The 17,950-nt window shown below is 37.0% G+C and overlaps 4 protein-coding genes across 7 annotated transcripts; 3 read left to right on the top strand and 1 right to left on the bottom strand.

Moving 5' to 3' along the window:
• The first annotated feature begins 1,224 nt into the window (after nt 1-1,224).
• On the top strand, nt 1,225-6,031 carry LOC126625788 (nuclear transport factor 2-like). Of its 4 annotated transcripts, none has more exons than XM_050294865.1 (9): nt 1,225-1,408; nt 2,525-2,706; nt 3,412-3,715; nt 3,799-4,049; nt 4,137-4,308; nt 4,541-4,665; nt 4,751-4,816; nt 5,323-5,386; nt 5,472-6,031. In XM_050294865.1, the coding sequence occupies exons 2-9, from the start codon at nt 2,527-2,529 to the stop codon at nt 5,720-5,722; spliced, it is 1,413 nt and encodes a 470-aa protein (XP_050150822.1). In that variant the 5' UTR covers nt 1,225-1,408; nt 2,525-2,526; the 3' UTR covers nt 5,723-6,031. The 4 variants fall into 4 exon arrangements, with proteins under 4 accessions (XP_050150822.1, XP_050150821.1, XP_050150824.1 ...); XM_050294864.1 differs by having other exon boundaries at nt 2,521-2,706; XM_050294867.1 differs by having other exon boundaries at nt 1,226-1,408; nt 2,521-2,706; nt 4,754-4,816.
• LOC126625791 (uncharacterized) lies at nt 6,032-7,002 on the bottom strand. Its single transcript, XM_050294872.1, has 2 exons — nt 6,792-7,002; nt 6,032-6,639 (listed from the first exon to the last, which is right to left on the bottom strand). The coding sequence occupies exons 1-2, from the start codon at nt 6,957-6,959 to the stop codon at nt 6,271-6,273; spliced, it is 537 nt and encodes a 178-aa protein (XP_050150829.1). The 5' UTR covers nt 6,960-7,002; the 3' UTR covers nt 6,032-6,270.
• Nucleotides 7,003-8,021: 1,019 nt separating this feature from the next.
• Nucleotides 8,022-9,837, top strand: LOC126625792 (mitochondrial import receptor subunit TOM5 homolog). Its single transcript, XM_050294873.1, has 2 exons — nt 8,022-8,202; nt 9,545-9,837. Exons 1-2 carry the CDS (start codon nt 8,116-8,118, stop codon nt 9,620-9,622), a joined length of 165 nt encoding a protein of 54 aa, XP_050150830.1. The 5' UTR covers nt 8,022-8,115; the 3' UTR covers nt 9,623-9,837.
• A 3,737-nt stretch (nt 9,838-13,574) lies between these two features.
• LOC126625789 (ninja-family protein Os03g0419100-like) lies at nt 13,575-16,534 on the top strand. The gene is made up of 2 exons (XM_050294868.1): nt 13,575-14,097; nt 16,173-16,534. Exons 1-2 carry the CDS (start codon nt 13,575-13,577, stop codon nt 16,532-16,534), a joined length of 885 nt encoding a protein of 294 aa, XP_050150825.1.
• The last annotated feature ends 1,416 nt before the right edge of the window (nt 16,535-17,950 follow it).

Genomic DNA, 17,950 nt, shown 5'->3' with positions numbered 1-17,950 from the left:
TTATGGATGATGCAAATCTTATGGACCATTTTGAATAAAAAGCCTATATTCTACTAATATAATTTAGTTATATACAATTTTGAGCAGATTCTTTGTGAGAACATGCCAAACCGAAATTCCTCTCATTTTTTTATTATGTATTTCTTCAAAGATTATGTCTACAAAAAATTACTCAAATCTGAAACCATATGACTCTTGTATTAAGGGTTTAGGGTTTCTTTATAGAACCGTATTTATCTATTTTCTTCACTACAAATAAATGTCTTAATGATTTTTGAATTGTCTAATTTTTTGCTTAGATGATCTATGAAGATCTAAAAGATAAACAGTTCGGATTTTTAAAATGCATTACAAAATAGACCCCAAAAAAGTGTGTGTCAAAAATTATGTAAAAAATATAGTGTAAATACAAAACCAAGCAAACCAAAAATAGTGTGGGTCAATAATGTACGTTGTAACACCAACGACACCATCCCGTCAGCGATGCTGCTCCTTGTGGCCAAAAAAGTCATCTTTCTTTTCTCAATTTCTCTCATCTCTCTTTAAATAAGCGGAGCGAATCAATTCGCCATAAATTAAATTTAAGAAATACGGTTAGACCTTAACACTAAGTGATATTTTTTTTTCAAATTAAATGATCCAAAAGTTTTTTTTTTATAATTTTATTCTTGTCGTAATATCATATGTGGAGAGCCTATATAGATAGTTTGCAATTATTCATCCAAAGAAAAATCAGATCGATTATTATTCAAATGAAGAAAAACGGATTAGTTACTCTTCATGCGCACTATTTCACTATTCATTTGAGAAAAATTTGTAAAGTGAATAGTATTGCTATAGTAATCCTTTGCCAATAAAACGAGAGCATACATAGGAAGTGAGAAGAAGAAGAAAGAGAGGAGAGAAAAACACAGAGAGGAAAGAAAGAGGAGTTATGGAGTAGAAGGGAGAGAAGAGGAAAGAAGAGAGATGCAGAAGAAATTATTAGTGAGCCAGAATAGAGAAAATAGTGAGAGTTATTTTGTATTCCTATTATTTTAGATAATGAAAGAAAGTATTACTATTGTCCCAAGGATGTAGGCATATTTGCCAAACTTTGTAAATATTATGTCTTATTTACTTTATTACACTGTACACATATCGTCGACTTCACATTCATTCCAAAATTAAAATAATTTTCCTTATTTATTTATTTATTCCTGAAGGTGCTCTTTCTCTTGTGATCTGACCAAACATATAAAAAGCTTCAGCCTTGGGCATCTTGAGGCATCTTTCCCCCATTTCTTCTGCCCTCCTATCTTCAAGGACTGCTCTCTCTCTCTCTCTCTCTCTGCAGCTTCACTTTGCTTCCTCTCAGCCCACAGATCTCTCTCTCTCTCTCTCTAAAGCTCAGATCACTGCCAAGCAGGTACTCCAGATTCCTCTCTCGAATCCAACTTTCTTTATGTTTACAGTTGACTGCCTCTGCTGGTTAATTTCATATTTTATTTTATTTATTTGTCAACATATTATAGTGATTTGATCTGTTAATATCATGTTTTCGCAATTAAATCTCATCATTGCTTTTGGTGTTGGTGCTAATCAATTTCTGTGCTGTTCGTATTTTTCTAAATTAGGGTTCATAAGGTTGTAATTAGATATTGTTTTGTTTATCAGTATGATTATTAAGTTCTGGGCTGCTTCAGTTTTTCAGATGACCCTTTTTGTTGTTTGGTCAAGTTCACTTGGTCTGCTCCATTTGGGTTTTATTGGGATTACCATAACATGAATAAATACTTCTGGGTTTTCGAAATTGCTTGTAATCAGTTTGCGAATTTCCGCAATTTGAGCATGTATTAGTTCCTAATGTGTGGTTTGTATTATTGTGATGTTACACTTATGTACTCGAAACAATTTTAGCTCGTAGTACTTGGACTTATGAGCTCAAAGACAAAGCCTTTTGCTCTTAGTGCTTGTAGTACTTGGACTTAAAGTGTTCGTGTCGTGCGTACTTATCAGGTTATTAGAGTTTCGTAGCATAGCTATTACGACTCTTTGCTAATTTTCTGATTCTCTTGTTACAAAAACGATATCCCAAATGTGTCATTGGTTATGCCCGTATATTCATTATCAAATCTTACTAGACCTTTTACTGCTTTAATCTGCCTTATGTTTTCAGTGTATTGATTGTTTTATTGGTTGGTTATGATTTTAATGTGTGGTTGTGATATTATACTTGTGATTGAATCTCCTAAACTGTTTTAGGCTTTTAGCTCATAGTAATTTAACTTATGAGCTCAAATACAAAGCCTTTGCACTCTAATCTGGCGCTTACAGTGCTCCTGTATGCTTATCCTGTTATAAGATTTTTGTATTGTAGTTTTACTTTGCTACTTTGCTGATTATCTTGTTACATATACGATATTCACAATGTATCTCTTTCTTTTTGTCTCTTGTTGTTATTGTAATTTTCTTTTAACATCTTAGTAGTTTCGTCAATATATTCTTTTACTACTAGTACATATTTTAAACTTTCCGTAGATAGTCATGCAGGAAGCGACTCCTGCCCCTGCTCCCAGTGCCCAACTTGTTGGCAATGCCTTCGTGGAGCAATATTACCATATTCTTCACCAATCTCCACAGCTGGTGCATAGGTTTTATCAGGATTCGAGCTCACTAAGCAGGCCGGATACCAAGGGCAATATGACAACAGTGACAACCATGCAAGTATGTATTCTTTCGTTCATATATGTTCATGATGCAGTTTCTACTTCAAGGCCTTAGATACGTTGGAATATGCTCATGATTCGGTTTTGACAGAAAGATTATTTTCATAACAAGTTTCGAAATTTGACTTTTTGTTTTTGTATGGCTTAACATGAATTGGGCAACTTTTTTTCTTTACGTTTCCAATTCAGTTTTTCACTTTAATGCATTAAAGAAGTTTAATTTGTAGCAAGCATGTAGAAAAATATATATTTTACAATGGTTGAACATGAATTTGGCAGCTTTTCCATAATACATTGTTGTATTAAATTTTTCTTTAAGTGCATGTTGAACAAACATGGACAGGATGTCTATTTGATGCTTCCAAATTTAGACATTTATGGACCAATTATAACCGGCCTAAATGGTAACATTTTTTATATGATTGGTGGCTGATTCAGATGGCCAGTGCTCTAGTCATGAAATGATGAAAGTTTTGGTATATTGCATGTTGAACATGTTACAGTATAAAAAGCGAGGCATTTAATGAATCAAATTCATGACCTTTTTCAGACCAAACTTTTTGTTTTAAAAATTTTGAAAAATTCTGCATCACTTCTTGGCCTTGGATATAAACTGAATTGAGAATCCTGAATTTTTATTATAAATGATAATTATTGATGATAAATATTACATTTGTTAACATTGCACTATCTATTGGAACAGGCAATAAGTGAAAAAATTCAGTCCTTAAATTATGGAGACTATACGGCAGAAATAAAAACAGCAGACTCTCAAGAGTCTTATGAGAAAGGGGTGATTGTTCTTGTGACTGGATGCTTGACTGGAAAGGACAATGTGGGAAGAAAATTCGCACAGACATTCTTTCTAGCTCCACAGGAGAAAGGTTACTATGTATTGAATGATGTTTTTAGGTATATTGAGGACAACGAATCATTGCCGACCGATACTGCCTCAGTCAATGGCGTCAATGAAAGTGCTCCAGAAGCTATTGTGACAGCAGATCCAGGTTAACATTAGTTTTCTTTCTTCCTATACCTTTTTGTGATTTGCTTTGCCTGTCATTTTCAAATTGCTTTTATGTTTGTCCAGAGCCTATTCACGCTCCCGATCATCTTGTGGTGGACCCTGCTACTCCCTCTGAGGAAGAAGATCTCAATAATGGTGCTGAAGTTTGTGATCCTTCAGATAATGACGAAGGATCGGTTGTTGAAGATGAGCTTGTGGAGCCTGAGCCCCCAGCTCTTGCAAGTCAGAATAGAGGTCTTGCAGAAGTTGAACCAACCCCTGATCCTGCCCCTGAAACTCAGGAGGATGCTCCAAAGAAATCATATGCATCAATTGTGCGTTAAGGCTCATAGTTGACATTTTTAGGAGAAAGTATTTTTACTTTTCGCGTCAACTGATTTTGGCGTGCTTTTACTTTTCAGCTATTGGAGAAAAGCACAGCCAGTCCTGTCCGCGTGGTTTCCCGCACTGTGAGGACAGTATCTGCAAACAGTGATCATCAATCCGCTGGTCCTGCAAAACCATTTCCTGCGCCAGAGGCATCAGCTCCTATAGGTGACGCTGCCCCTGAAAGCAGTAACACTCATGAGGAAGGTAAATAATACTGAGCTTTCTGCCTTTGTTTACTCTCAAACAAAAATAGTACTCATCTTTCAATGGTTGGGTTGCTCAGTTAACTACCTTAACACTCGCCTGAGTTTTGGGCTCGCATTTACTCTTTCATGAATGATGCATGATCTGTTAGCTATTTATTGTCATGCAAACAGCAAGATCAAACTTATTCGTGTTATGGGTTATAATCTAATCTACAATTTATTCTTTACAGCACCTGAAGGTTACTCCATACATGTACGGAATTTGCCGTACGATGCAACAGTGGGACAACTTGAGAAGGAGTTCAAGAAGTTTGGGCCTATTAAGCGTGATGGGATCCAAGTCAGGAGTAGTAAGGTATTCTTCGTTTGTATAATTCACTTCCTGATCCAACTGATAATTCTTTGGTGTAACCTTACAGTTCATATATTTGTCTTTCTAGCAGCAAGGATTCTGTTTTGGCTTCGTTGAATTTGAAAGCTTGAGTTCCATGCAAAGTGCACTTGAGGTAATGTGCTTCACTTTCATATTCCACTTGTCAAATTCCAAGGGCCTGGTTTTTAGCCTACAATTAGTGTTCCAGTTTGGCTCGTTTAGTTCAAAACTGTAGATATATTATAGTCATTTATATTGGCTCGAGGACATTTTGTTTTGTATTTTCGGTTAGGAGGGGCCACAAGGCCCAAAGATAATTTGCTCATTAGCATTAACATGAAGACATCTTTGTTTTCTTGATAAAAAACAGCATGGACACTAATTTGGAGTTGAAAATGGAGGTATTGTCCCTCGTGAATATCTACTGGTGTCCCTAGAATCCTAGATCTGTTGTTTGAGTGATAGAAAATTATAATCTCCAGTGTTTTTTGTGTTTACAACCTCACTGGAATATAAGTGCAGTTTGATTGGATTCTCATACTAAAGTGTTTATTCATAGTTGTGGGTGCCATTTTATGTTTATGTATCTTGTATCATTGTATGTTTATTCAATTGTGAACTCGTTGAAAATCATTGCAGGCCTCACCTATCACCATCGGGGATCGCCTAGCAGTGATTGAGGAAAAGAGAACATCAACTCGAGGTAAGCTGGGGTTTATAGAAGGTTGCTAGGTAAAAGATAACTCCTCTTAAATAGTGTTAAGCTAACGAAACTTCTGGTTGTTCAGTTAGTAGTGGTGGGAGAGGGAGGTTCACTTCAGGAAGAGCTGGCTATCGGAATGACAATTTCAGGGGTCGTGGGAACTATGGTGGTGGTGGCCGTAGCTTTGGCAGGAATGAATTCAGAAACCAGGGTGAGTTTTCTGGGCGAGCCAGGGGCTCGGGAGGACGCAGTGGAGATGGTTATCAGCGGGGGAGTTCCAATGGAAGAGGTGGGCGTCAAGGTGGGGGAAACCGCATTGCCTTTCCCCCTACTTAATGTTTTTTGAGAGAAAGTGGTGGATAGACAATTTTTTTGCACACAAGAGGGTCACTATTTCTTCCCTTTCTTTTCCTTCAATTGCAATTTGTCGGATAAAAGAGTTGTATTGAGCTATTAGAAACTTAGGTTTTTTGTTAAATTTCGAGTTTCTGCGAAGATTCATGTTTTTTCCCCTTCCTTTTTTGGATAACCTATGTTTATCTTTAGATTATTTTCGTAGAGCTTACACGGCATGAGCAAGTTGTGTTAGTTCAACGTACTTCTATGAATCCAGATCTATATATTTATGTTATTTCGGTCATGAAATTTCTCATCTCCATTTTTTCATAGATATATCTAAAGCATTCACAGTTACACAAAAGGGCCAAAATAATGAGGGTCTCGTCCCAAGTGAGGAGACAAGCTTTCATGCAACGAAAATGTCACTGTGTCGGTATGCCAAGCCAAAAACACACGATAGTGCATGATTGGCTTAGGACATCGTCACTGTGGCATCTCAGTGCAAGCAAGTTCTCTCTCCCGAGATAGACCAAGCTCATCAAATTTCAATTTGATTTCTGCAAGCTGGATACAAGATTTGATGCAGCAAAAGCAGCTGAACCACCAGCTACTGCAGCCAAAGCAACAACAGCTTGTAACCCTATCTCCAAGGGAGAATCCTCAGGCACAAGATAAACAACAAATGGACCCAAAACCAGCAGTCCTAAGCTTAAGCTCAGCAATGCCCCGGGAGTTCCAGGGTCGGTGGCCGCTGACAGGATTCCGAATTCCTCCGCTTTGGAGAGCAACCCTAGCTTCTCTATCGTCGACAATGAGAGCCCGGACTTCTCTGCCGTGGATAGCAGGCCGGCTTTCTCCGCTTTGCTCAGTAGCTTCAGTTGCTCCACCCTTGTTAGTAGCTTCACAGATGAATTCTGCAATGCATAAAGAATCCCACGTCGGAATACTAACCAAAGAAATTACGATATATATAACGAATGATTCTACTCTAATACCACCGAGGGCCGAGACATTCTGTGATAAAACCCGACAAACATATTTTGAAGAGAAGAAGAAAAGTACCCACCTTCTTGGAGCTAAGTGTTTTGGTAGCTGAAGGCATGGGTTTCTGGGTAGCCATGGATTGGATGAGGAGGGGAGGGGAAGAAGCAAAGTTGCCCCCTTTTGCCGCCGCCGCCGCTCTGAAAGTGAAATGTACGCCTCCTGCGCTGCTGCAAAATGCTCCGGCCTCCATTTTTCTCCCCCGCTTTGTGTCAGTGTGTCTTTAGAGCGATGATTGAATCTTTGAGGAAGGCTTTGGTTTGGGCTTAAATTAGTGGACAAGGAAGATCAGGTTCGTGTTTCCAAAAAAAGGAAGATCAGGTTCGTTGTATACGTGTCACTATGTGGACCGCTGGATGGAAAGAGAGAGGCTGGTAGACAGTAGCTTTCTACCTTTTTTTAGCTTTTTTTTTTCCTTTTTTTTTAATCTTTAAATTGAGTTTTTGTTTTTATATTTGTTATTTGAATCTAATTTCACATGATTTATAGTCCTCAAATAATCAAATTGAATCAATTAAATAAAAACAACGAATAAAATTAAATAATGACATGTAGGAAGAGGAAAAAAATGTATGTTTATGAATTTTTATATCATATTATAAAAAGTCACATCATTTATTGACAGATTTAATTGTGACAACCTAACATTGAACTTAGATTCCCCAATTTTGTTGTATCAAACTGTTAAATCCAAAACATAGGTACTGAAAATTTTGATGAGTTAAAGTTGAGAGAGTTAAACTAAAATTGATCATGTCTTTACAATGCAATATTTTATTCTTAACCACTCTAATTAACTAATCATAAAGATTTATTCTCGAGTGTAAAATGACATACACACTGACTTGACCAATTAGACTCTAATCGTCTAATCGAATCAGGTACCAAACCTTTTTTTATATTACCCTATTTATCTATTTATTTATTTTTTAGCAGGCGATATTATTTACACTAAAGAGTATGAGAAAGGCTAAGCCTCACAATGGCCGAGCTATGATAATGTGATTCAAATTTGGCGAAAATCGAACCCAAAACCTCTCGCCTACAAGTGAAATGGGTATCACTAGACCACAGTACTAATGTTGCTCTATTTATTTATTTATTTTAATTTTGTAATGAGAAAAATGGGTTCACTAGATCGTAGTACTAACGACAGTCTATTTATTTATTTTAATTTTGCAATGAGTAACTGAGTGAGTGCGGTTGTTTTGGTAATTTCGTCACTTGCCTTCTCCCTTTTAACTGGATTTCGCACGGTCGCATTCTTTTCCCATTGAGCTCCCTCCAATTCTCAAAACCCCCAAACCTAAACCCTAACGCCCAAACTCCCTCTCCCTCTCCACACATCAATGGCGGACTTCAACGTCTCACTTGAAAAGGCGAAATTTTTCTTGCAGTCGCAGTATCACGACGAGGAGAAGTGGGCTCTTAACATGGTAATCTCTCAAATACTCTCCTACTTTTCAATTTTGATCGAAGCTTCAAGAATTTGTATCTGGAATATCTTGATTTTAATTTCTCCTTTGGCTTCAATTTCCGCATAATTTGCTACATATATATGTATATGATTTTGTATGTTTTGTCCATAGGTTGTGGGAAAGTTTATATTTGTTTGGATTAGAATTTATAGCTATACAATGACTTGTGATTGCGATTCATGGATGTTCTCGGGACTTCTGTTATGCTGAAATCCTCCAGTGTGTGACAGATATCGTCATCGTGTAATATTTGCGGGATGTGAGTGGCCGGGCAACCAGCGGTATTGCGTGATTGATTGGTCACTCGCATCCTGCAGCTTTCGCACAAGATTTATCCCACATTGGAGAAAAACTTAGTCTGTTATTTGCCTATTGTTACGAAGTTGTTAATGGAAAGCGGGGTTTTCAAGTACAGGGGTTACTAACGGTTCATTTAAGTGTCCTGTAATCAGACTTTCTTAGGTGTTGTGTATTTGAATTGATATCACTAAATGACTAATCAGCGTTGTATGATCGTGTCGTGCTTTTTGTTGTTGCGTAAGCTTAATATGTTAGTTTTAGGAACTTTAGAAGTGGAAGAAAATGTGCCTTCTATGTTAGATCAGGAAAGACATGAAATTTAGTTATTAACATTACGGTACATGGATGGGATAATTTCCTAATCGATTTACGATGCCTTTTGCCTATAACGATAGATGTGCTTTTAAGTCATGCGTGTCTCACTGTCTCTTTAATGTTTGATCTTTGTGTGGTGGAAAATTTCTACCTGAGGCCAAACAAAGCTTTTCCTCACATACTTTAGATATGAGGAAAGTTGCCTTGTATATTTTTGGGAACTTTAATGAAAAGCTCTCGGGACTGTTCACTTTAACGAAAAACCATATTTTTACACTAAAAAGTCAATCCTAGTACTATTCACCTTACCTTTTATTTTGTCCTTATCGTTAAAACTCAAAGTTTTTAAGCTCTCTTCATTAGTTTTCCTTATATTTTTAGCCTTCGCCCATGAGCGGTAGGTCTCGGGTTCGAGACTTGGGAGCAGCCTCTCCATAAATGGGGGTAAGGCTAGCCGACATTCACCTCTCCCAGACCCTGCGTAAAGCGGGAGCCTTGTGCACTGGGTACGACCTTTTTATACTGTAGATAAACCTTTCTATTCTTTCGGAACTGCGAGTTTTATTTGCTTTGCATAGATGCTGGATGGTTATCTCACTCATACAAGTCATAAATTCATCTTTTTTTTTTTTTGTTTAGAAAATGATAAGACAAGAGAATTAAAAGTGTGTTCTCTATCTCGCAGAAATTGCTGCGTGCTGCAGGGCTGTTTGCAGGATCGATTCTGCTAATGAGGAGTTATGGTGATCTGATGGCTATATGAGCTCTACCAATATGTCGTAGGCCATCTTATTTAGCAAGTTCTGTACGGTTCCTTTTGTTGCTTTTGCAGATTTGTTTAGCACTCTGTTAAGTTACAGGGTTTCCCTGTTTACTTTTATCGTGTCGATGTTAGTTACCTAAATGTGTTTCCAAAAACATAAGAATGTGGTTCTATTGGAGAGTTTTTGAGATGAATGAAGTTACTCAACTTTCATATACTGAATGGCTGATTATCGATTGCGTATTCATTTGATTTCCATGCAACTCATTCACCATTAGACGGTGAAGAGAATTTTTTTGATACAAGCGATATTGGTGGATGAGATTTCGAACACAGAATCTCTGGATGTTATAAGATAGTTTCATCTTAGGGCGTCGGCTTTGGCTTCAATGGGCTTTAGGGTTCGCATTAGGGGTTTGAGTGGTCCGGAGCGCCATTGCAAGTGAGTTTGAAGGTGAAGAACGGATCAATTAGACCCATTGGGTCATTTATTATGGGGCCAATTTACAAATAAGAAAAATAGGTAATCCAAGCGAGTATTTTATCCAATTGAGGGAAAAGATATTTGTCGCATTCCAAGGGAGTCAAACTTCAGATATCTTATTTACATGTATATGAGCGATATTTCTACTTTAAGGGGAGAATGAGGGTTTGGACGTTGAAGAGGATGGTCTTAACCACTAAGGCAGTTCACTATTTACCACCAAATCGTATTGTTAATTGGTGGGTTTCGTATATGCTCTTAGTATCTCAAAAATACTTGCCACCAAATCATATTGTTAATTGGTGGGTTTCGTATATGCTCTTAGTATCTCAATTTTTGCAAACATCTTTTAAAATAGGACTCGTTTGAGATTATTTTTTTAAAATGCACTTTAAGGCTAGAGATGATAAATCAACTCTAGGTTGTTAATGGGTATCTATTTAGTTTGATTTCACCTTACACCGTCATCATCACTACCAATCTCATCTCTATATTACGATGATATCAAATTGAATGGATCTTAACAGGTACTCATTAACAACTCAATAGATTGATTTGCCATCAAAAAAGTGTTTTCACCCTTCTAAATACAATTCTAAACAAGACCTTGTGTTCTCCAAAAAAAAAAAAACAAGACCTTGTTCCCCATCGAGTTTTTTGAGTATAAGTCTCCTCTCTTTTTTCCCTCATCTTCTCTTCATTTCTATTTAAACGGTTATGATTAAATCACGTCAACATTTTAAATATTAATTTTTTACCTAAAAAAAAAACAAAATAAAAAATGTGGAAGGAGAACAAATAATCCTACTCCCGACTTTTTATCTCCACTTGGCAGCCGTTGGTCCGAGACTCCTTGTGCTCCGGGCGCATGGCGCGAGATCTTGGCCCGCGGCGCATGCAACATGACAGCGGAGCACCGACACAACAACCCCCATGACGTGGTCCGTTCCCGGGGTGCATCACGTGGCCCCTACAACTTGTTGGGGTGTTACGGGACCCGCCTCGCTGACTTGGCACCTTGCTGCCGCATGGCGCACACTTGTCACATCGGATCTGAGAGACAGCGAGAGAGAATCCTCTCAATTCCTCGCCGCGGGTTTTTAATCTGAAGGTCATCGATTGTCGAGTTTTTGGTGGTGTGTTTTCGTTGCACAAAATGTTATGATTTATATAATCGTGAATATTATTTGTCAAAAAAATATATATAATTGTGAATTTTAATTAATTAGTAAAATTATTTTAGAGATTTTAGACTTTTTTCTAATTAGAACTACGCTTTGCGTTTTAACTTGATAATTACTAACATTGCGTGCCTCAATACAAAATTTATATTGCTACATGAAGAAGAAAAGATGTGCGATTTAATTCACAATTTAATATATTAAAGGTATGTTATTGTTGAATGAATAAATGAAACTGGGTTCGATGAAATTTTCAAACTAAAAAGACTTCTTGACCGTTATGCAGTAAATTTGAATTAGTCAATTGGTCAGACAATTTATTAACATTTTCATACCGTGTTTCAAACTTTTTTTTGGGTGTAAATTAGAGATTTTTTTTTTTTAAATTATGAAAATTAATTAACTTGTCTAAATCTCTTTTTATCGACAAGATTAAATTGAATTGAACGAGTTTGAATTAATTTTTTCCTAAAGAGGTGCAAAAAGGTGTGAACAAATATCTTAAAAAAAGAGTAAGGTTATCCACACTCATTTTTATTTCTTACACACATGGCCCTTCTCAATTTTCGGCCGTCGATCAGATCAAATGAATTAAATAAGATCAATGACAAAAAACTGATAAGAACATGTAAGAGGTAAAAAAATGTGTGTGAATAGCATTATCCCATAAAAAAATAGTGAAACTTCAAGTGGGGATGGCTTTGCTATAGCATTGGGAATTACGAAATGCGTTACAAGTTCCTCTTACACTTCAGACGTACCTCATAACAATGCAAACAAAGCCAACGCAGAAACAATATATCCATACCAACTTCCACTCCTCTTGAAGGAAAACGATTACATAAAGCAGATTTATCGTCATGTAATTAAAGTCTCAATAATGAATTAGCATAGATGAATATTTCTCATAACAAAGCATTATTAGGTCGAAACGTCATGGTAACGATGAATTCGTGTCATATAAGTTGCTCTCATATGAAGGACAAGAATGATTTACATGGCACAAACAACTACCACCGTAGTGTTATGTGCTAGTGAGAGAAAGGTGTGGAAGTTTTGTGTATGAGGTGACGGGTGAACTAGTTTCATATAAGTTGCTCTTAGTTGAAGGACGAGAAAATTTTACATGGCATGTGAAGACTGCCACCGTAGCATTATGTGCTAGTAACGCAAGGAAAATGCTAGGGAGACATGAATATTTTTTTACCACATTCATGTAAATATGATATGGCAAATGATATGTATATGTTATGTCAATTAATGAGATTATTTCATTAAATGTTGATATATATGTGTCAATTGCCACATCATATAGTACCTGAAAAAAAATATATAGTCGCCCTGGCAATAATCCTCTTTTTAAAATTGCACTCAATTATCCTCACAATTACAAGCAAAAATCCATAAGAGAAAGAGGAAAACGCAGAAACAGCTAAGATGAGTTACAGGTGGTGGGAGAGGAGCAAAGTCATGGAGCTGCAAATTGCAAAGGCTGATGAGAGAGAAAGAGAGAGAGGGATGAAAAGAGTTACCGTAGAAAATGTGAACCAGTCTCTTTGCAACACTGTGCTCTCCTCTTGTAACCACGTGGAGATTGAGAAATGCAGCCACTGTAATACCTTCAAGCCCTTTTCCTCACCGATTTCCAATATAAATCCCCCCCCCCTACCCTGCTTCAAATCTCTCACATCAGTTTTGCAGTTCTGTATTTGCAGAGAGAGAGAGAGAAAGAGAGAGAGAAGTTGGTTGCAGGAGCACCAGTCTGTCACAAAACCCTTGTAAGCCTGCCTTTCTGGGTTTTTTTTTTCCATTTCTCTCTCTCTCTCTCTCTCTGTACATATATATTTCTTTTTTCTTTTTTCTTTTTTCTTTTCTAAAACTTAGTTTAAGATTAAATTCTTAAAAACCCTTGTAATCATATCTGGGTTTGCTTCATCTCTCTCTCTCTCATTTTCTAAAAATTACGGTTAAAGATTGAGTTTATAATGGTAATTTCAAAATTCCATGTAACCGTTTATGGGTTTTAAAAATTGGTCAAAGATTAAATTTTGGGGTTTCTGGGTTATCTGAAATTCTCACTCTTTTCATTTTCTTGCTGCATGCAGTTTCAAAACTTGGGTCAAAAATTACATTTTTCGTAGTGTTTTCTGTATCTATAATTTTCTCCTGTCAAAAACCATGCAATCAAAATTTTCATGCCTTGCCCTAACTTTTGCTTTTTCTTGCCGCAGAAGAGGTGGCTTAAACAAATCCTTTTTCAGTCCAATCTGCTCACTTCCTATCTGCAATGGCCGCCGCAAACAGAGACAACCTTTCTCAACCCCACAACGCCGCCATGCTAAATAACATCGCCGATTCCCAGATCCCAGACCTCAACCTGGAATTCTCTCTCGGCGGGATTTACTCCGAGAATTCCAACCAAAGCCCTCTGGACCGGTTCTCCACGGAGGCCAAAGTCTTGAGGCTTCAAGAACCCCAAACGACCCCGCAGATGGCTGCTGCTCCAGTTCGTTCCATACGGCGTCCGAGGGCAAGGTCTCTCCCAAAAGAACCTAGGCTCAGGCGGCCGATCAGGCCCAAGGACGTTCTAGCCTCGAGAAGGCGGGAGACCAAACAGAAGATAGCTCAGAGGCAGATGAGCCAGCAACTAGCTGCTTTGCCGGAGGTGGCTAGGGCTGTAGCAGCTCCGGCAGCTCCAACAGCTCTTGCGGTGTGTAGTGCGTCTCGTGCTTCTATCGGTGCCGGGGCCTCGGATACAGTCTATCATTACAAGGAGGAGGGATATTTCACTGTGTCTCGTGCTGCAGAGGGTAAGCCACACATCAATATTCAAAGGTAATAATTTGTCTATATATGTTCTTTTTTGTTTACCGTTTTAATGTTTAGCTTGAGATTAAGTTGTGATTGCTTGATCTTGTCATACGATTTTTGCATGTTTTTATGTTGAAACAAAAAGATAGTATTTGTTTTTGTGTGTGTGTGTGTGTTTTTATATGATTTTCTGTTTGGTTCAAAGATATATCCACGGTGTGCTGGGTAGCTCAAAGAGGAACTGGTTAACTAGTTGAAAATGAAAGTAGAAAATCCTAATTGTCTTTGGAAGGTCTCTATTGAAAGTATTGGAATTGGTTCATGGAAGAGAATGTTGTGCATTCGGTAGTTATAGGGTTCTTGATACGATTCGGGCATTAGGTAAAATTGATACGATTGGTCGTTAGGGTAAAATTGATACGATTTGGTAAGTTAGGGTAATTGTACTGGTAATGAGTAATTCTATAAAGAGATCAAATTTTTTTACCATCTTTTGTAGACCATATATGATTTGACGGTTAATGTTTGGATTTCTTATCTAAACCATTAAAAAATGAGTCTAACCATCAACTGCCACATCATATGGTCGACAAAATGGTTTATAAATTTGGTCTCTTTAGCATTTTTCTAGGGTAATTGATACGGTTCGTTAGGGGAAAATTGATATGATTGGGTAGTTAATTAGGGTAATTGATATGATTCGGCAATTAGAGTAATTGATAACATTTGGTCGTTAGGGTAATTGATACGATTAAGTGGTTGGTACATTCAAATCGGTCATGAAACGTGTAGCAAAGTGATATAACGACAAGAGAATTTACGCCGTCCACGAGGAAAGATGATCTAGGTTTCTTTTGCTTATGCTTAGTCAACGATGTTAAAGATCACGATGATTGGTGAACACAAGTATCGAATATGGGAAACACTCGAATGCCGACAAAAAATTAGGGCAGACTGTATCCCACAATGAACTAAATGGAAAAATAAAACTAATTAATTGCATATTGAAACATATTAAGTAAAAGTCTATCCAACAACGTATAGACAAAATAATATAACAGCGTTACATATAAACCCAATAAAGAACCTAATCAAAATCAAAATTTTCATCTTTACAGTCCATTTTAGTAATTAATTCAAAAAAAATTCTTATGTAGTGTTGCCTAGTTACTGGTTATATGTATTATTACGCATAATGTGCAAGTGACATTCCAAAACTTTACTGTTATGAAACTTACAAATCACACAAAATAATTCATGTTTTGAGTCTAGGTTAGTTGGTCTCTTGACCATAAAGTAATAGTTTTGATCAATAATTTAGGAATTTCTTCCCCTATATATACTTGCTAGTTTTTTAACTTCCTGTCACCTTCCATTCACCATTGTGACTATAACTTTTCGGTGCGTGCTTGATAAAAGAGTTTTTACTAGATCTTAGACGGTTTAACAGCCTAATATGTAAATTTGTTAGATGTATACAGATGTTATAGATCTAGCTACACGCACAGACACATAAATTGGAGAACCTTGATGACCCTTGATACCTTGAGAGAACATATAGTTTTTATATTCAAATTCTTGTTCAACTATGTTATCTGCATGTTGTTTCTGTGATCATATGTTGAAGTTCGGTTCTTTCTTGTTTTTGACTTGAAAAGTAAAGGATAAAAAACGTGCATGATTTCTCTTAATAAAACTCGTATCCATGTCTCATAAATGTTTATCCAATTTCAAATTAACAAATTATATCTGTGTACAATATCATGATGCATATCGTTCTAGCTTTCCTCAACATCTGTTAAATAAATTGTATTTGCAGAATCAATTCCAAGTACTCTAAAACCACTCGTTAGAATTTGTATCCCAATTGCTTACAAGAATGCATTCATGACTTTAGCCAAGTCATGTCATTTTATATAGCAACAAGAGCAATAACATTTTGAGACAACTCGCTAGTTTCAGATTCAAATGTACAGAGGATTTGACTTTGTTTGACCTGTGACATTCATCTTCGTATGGTTTTCTTAAATGTACTTTCTTCGTCAAAGATTTGAACTGTGTAAATTCCATGCAGGTGCGATAAGTGTTCAGACGTTGCATTCCCAAAGGGATGTTACACCGATAGCCTCCTCTGCAGCGACCGCTACAAAACAGGCTGTCCCTTCACAAAGTACATCTGAAAATCCCTCAAAGAGGGTCAAACATTCCAGTGGAAGTGTTCCCCAGAATGATGGGGACGAAATGGTTTCAGTGAGAACCACCGGAGAAGGGGGAAGACAGATAGAAGGAATTCTTTATGCTCGCAATGGCCAGGTCCAGATTCTGTGCGTTTGCCATGGCATCTACCACTCACCTGCCGAATTCATTACGCATGGCGGTGGAAAGGAAGTGGCGAATCCTTTGAAACATATAATTGTCCGCCCTTCTTCTGATTAGGTTGACGATGGTGGTTGTCACCCCTTAGGAATGTAATTGACATCAATTTTCTATACAACAGGATGTTAATTAAAATATTTAAAATCATATGACCAATTAGCTCTAATTTATGATGATGTTTGCTCCGTTACCAGATATATATATAGTCCTTTGTAATTTGTATAAGTGTGGATGTTGAAGCTCATGCACTTGAACATATATATACATAATTAAACTCTTGCCTCTTGATTAGTATAGTTCCGCCAAAGCACTCGGACAATGGATGTTGAGCAGACTTCTGATCACCTTGTAACTTGTTGATATTGCAATACCTCCAAAATTCAGCACACCTTGGTTCAAGTGACATTGAATTGATGGATGTCAAGCATATATACCTTCGATCACTTCTAACATGTTACAGATTTTCGGTCTCTTCATAACCTGTTGGCTTTGTACTATGTCCAACTTGAGTTTTTTTAGATTAGGACTTTCCTTTTTATAGTTGGAATATCTTCTATTTTTACTACTCTTCTTTCCTTCAGATCTCATTCATTTAAACTCCTTCAAACAAAATCTCAAGGTTCGATTTCTTCTTGATTGAGTTTTTAATGTTGTGTATCTCGTCTTCCTTTATTTTTTCTTTCCGCTAAAGTTCTAAAACTCTCATAATGATACAATTAGGAAACTTTATCATTTTCAGTTGCTTACTCTTAGATTGTCTTATTTTCATGTGCTATTACCAATTCACTCATGTTATAACAGTTTGATTTATATCCTAATTCATAACAAATTAAGCTTATCGACGATAACACGTGAATTAGTAAACTTACGGAATAATGTACAAAAGTTTCTCATAATAACAAAGTCAGATCATGTTTGGGATTGCTTCTCTAGAAACAACTTCTGTTCATGAGCGCTTTTCTATAGGTGCTCTTGTCATAAATTTATAAACACGTTGAAGTTAAAGTGTTGTCATGAATACTCTAATTTGTGGGACCTGTTATTAGTATATAAAAAAAATTATACACTTGTAAGGAGTATAAAATAAAAATTTTGGTACATAAAAGAGCTTATAAATCAATAAAGTGCACTGTGTTGTCCTAATTAACACTCTTCCACCTGAGAGAGAATTGTCTTGGAATAGAGAAACCACAATTGGACTATTCCAATAATCCATGCACATCACCGTGAAACAAATAAAAAACAAAACCAGTTCCGCCTAGGGTTTAGTTGTAGTGCCCTACTAAGTAACCAGTTCCCCCTCATCTCCTCTGCATGTGTATGCCCTAAAACAGCAACTCCAATTCAGAGAACCGAGAACTCAACCTGGCCGGGGATCTCTCTCAGCACCGGGGCCACTAATACCGTCTTTCAGTTCAAGCCAGAGGGCTGTATCTGGAATAGAGAACGACACAGCAGATATGAGCCATTTTGGTC

Source organism: Malus sylvestris, chromosome 6, assembly GCF_916048215.2.
Source record: "Malus sylvestris chromosome 6, drMalSylv7.2, whole genome shotgun sequence".
Lineage (NCBI taxonomy): Eukaryota > Viridiplantae > Streptophyta > Magnoliopsida > Rosales > Rosaceae > Malus > Malus sylvestris.
Note: the sequence above shows the minus strand (reverse complement) of the source record. Positions and strands in the feature narration are given on the sequence as shown.

What these genes read in the sequence shown, in the direction of transcription:
- LOC126625788 (XM_050294865.1), top strand. Translation starts at nt 2,527, where the DNA reads ATGCAGGAAGCGACTCCTGCCCCTGCTCCCAGTGCCCAACTTGTTGGC. An exon ending in TATTGTGACAGCAGATCCAG is followed by an intron (nt 3,716 to 3,798) that starts GTTAACATTAGT and finishes ATGTTTGTCCAG; the next exon opens with AGCCTATTCACGCTCCCGAT. An exon ending in CCATGCAAAGTGCACTTGAG is followed by an intron (nt 4,817 to 5,322) that starts GTAATGTGCTTC and finishes AAATCATTGCAG; the next exon opens with GCCTCACCTATCACCATCGG.
- LOC126625791 (XM_050294872.1), bottom strand. Translation starts at nt 6,959, where the DNA reads ATGGAGGCCGGAGCATTTTGCAGCAGCGCAGGAGGCGTACATTTCACT. An exon ending in AAACACTTAGCTCCAAGAAG is followed by an intron (nt 6,640 to 6,791) that starts GTGGGTACTTTT and finishes TATGCATTGCAG; the next exon opens with AATTCATCTGTGAAGCTACT.
- LOC126625792 (XM_050294873.1), top strand. Translation starts at nt 8,116, where the DNA reads ATGGCGGACTTCAACGTCTCACTTGAAAAGGCGAAATTTTTCTTGCAG. An exon ending in AGAAGTGGGCTCTTAACATG is followed by an intron (nt 8,203 to 9,544) that starts GTAATCTCTCAA and finishes TCTATCTCGCAG; the next exon opens with AAATTGCTGCGTGCTGCAGG.
- LOC126625789 (XM_050294868.1), top strand. Translation starts at nt 13,575, where the DNA reads ATGGCCGCCGCAAACAGAGACAACCTTTCTCAACCCCACAACGCCGCC. An exon ending in TGTGTCTCGTGCTGCAGAGG is followed by an intron (nt 14,098 to 16,172) that starts GTAAGCCACACA and finishes AATTCCATGCAG; the next exon opens with GTGCGATAAGTGTTCAGACG.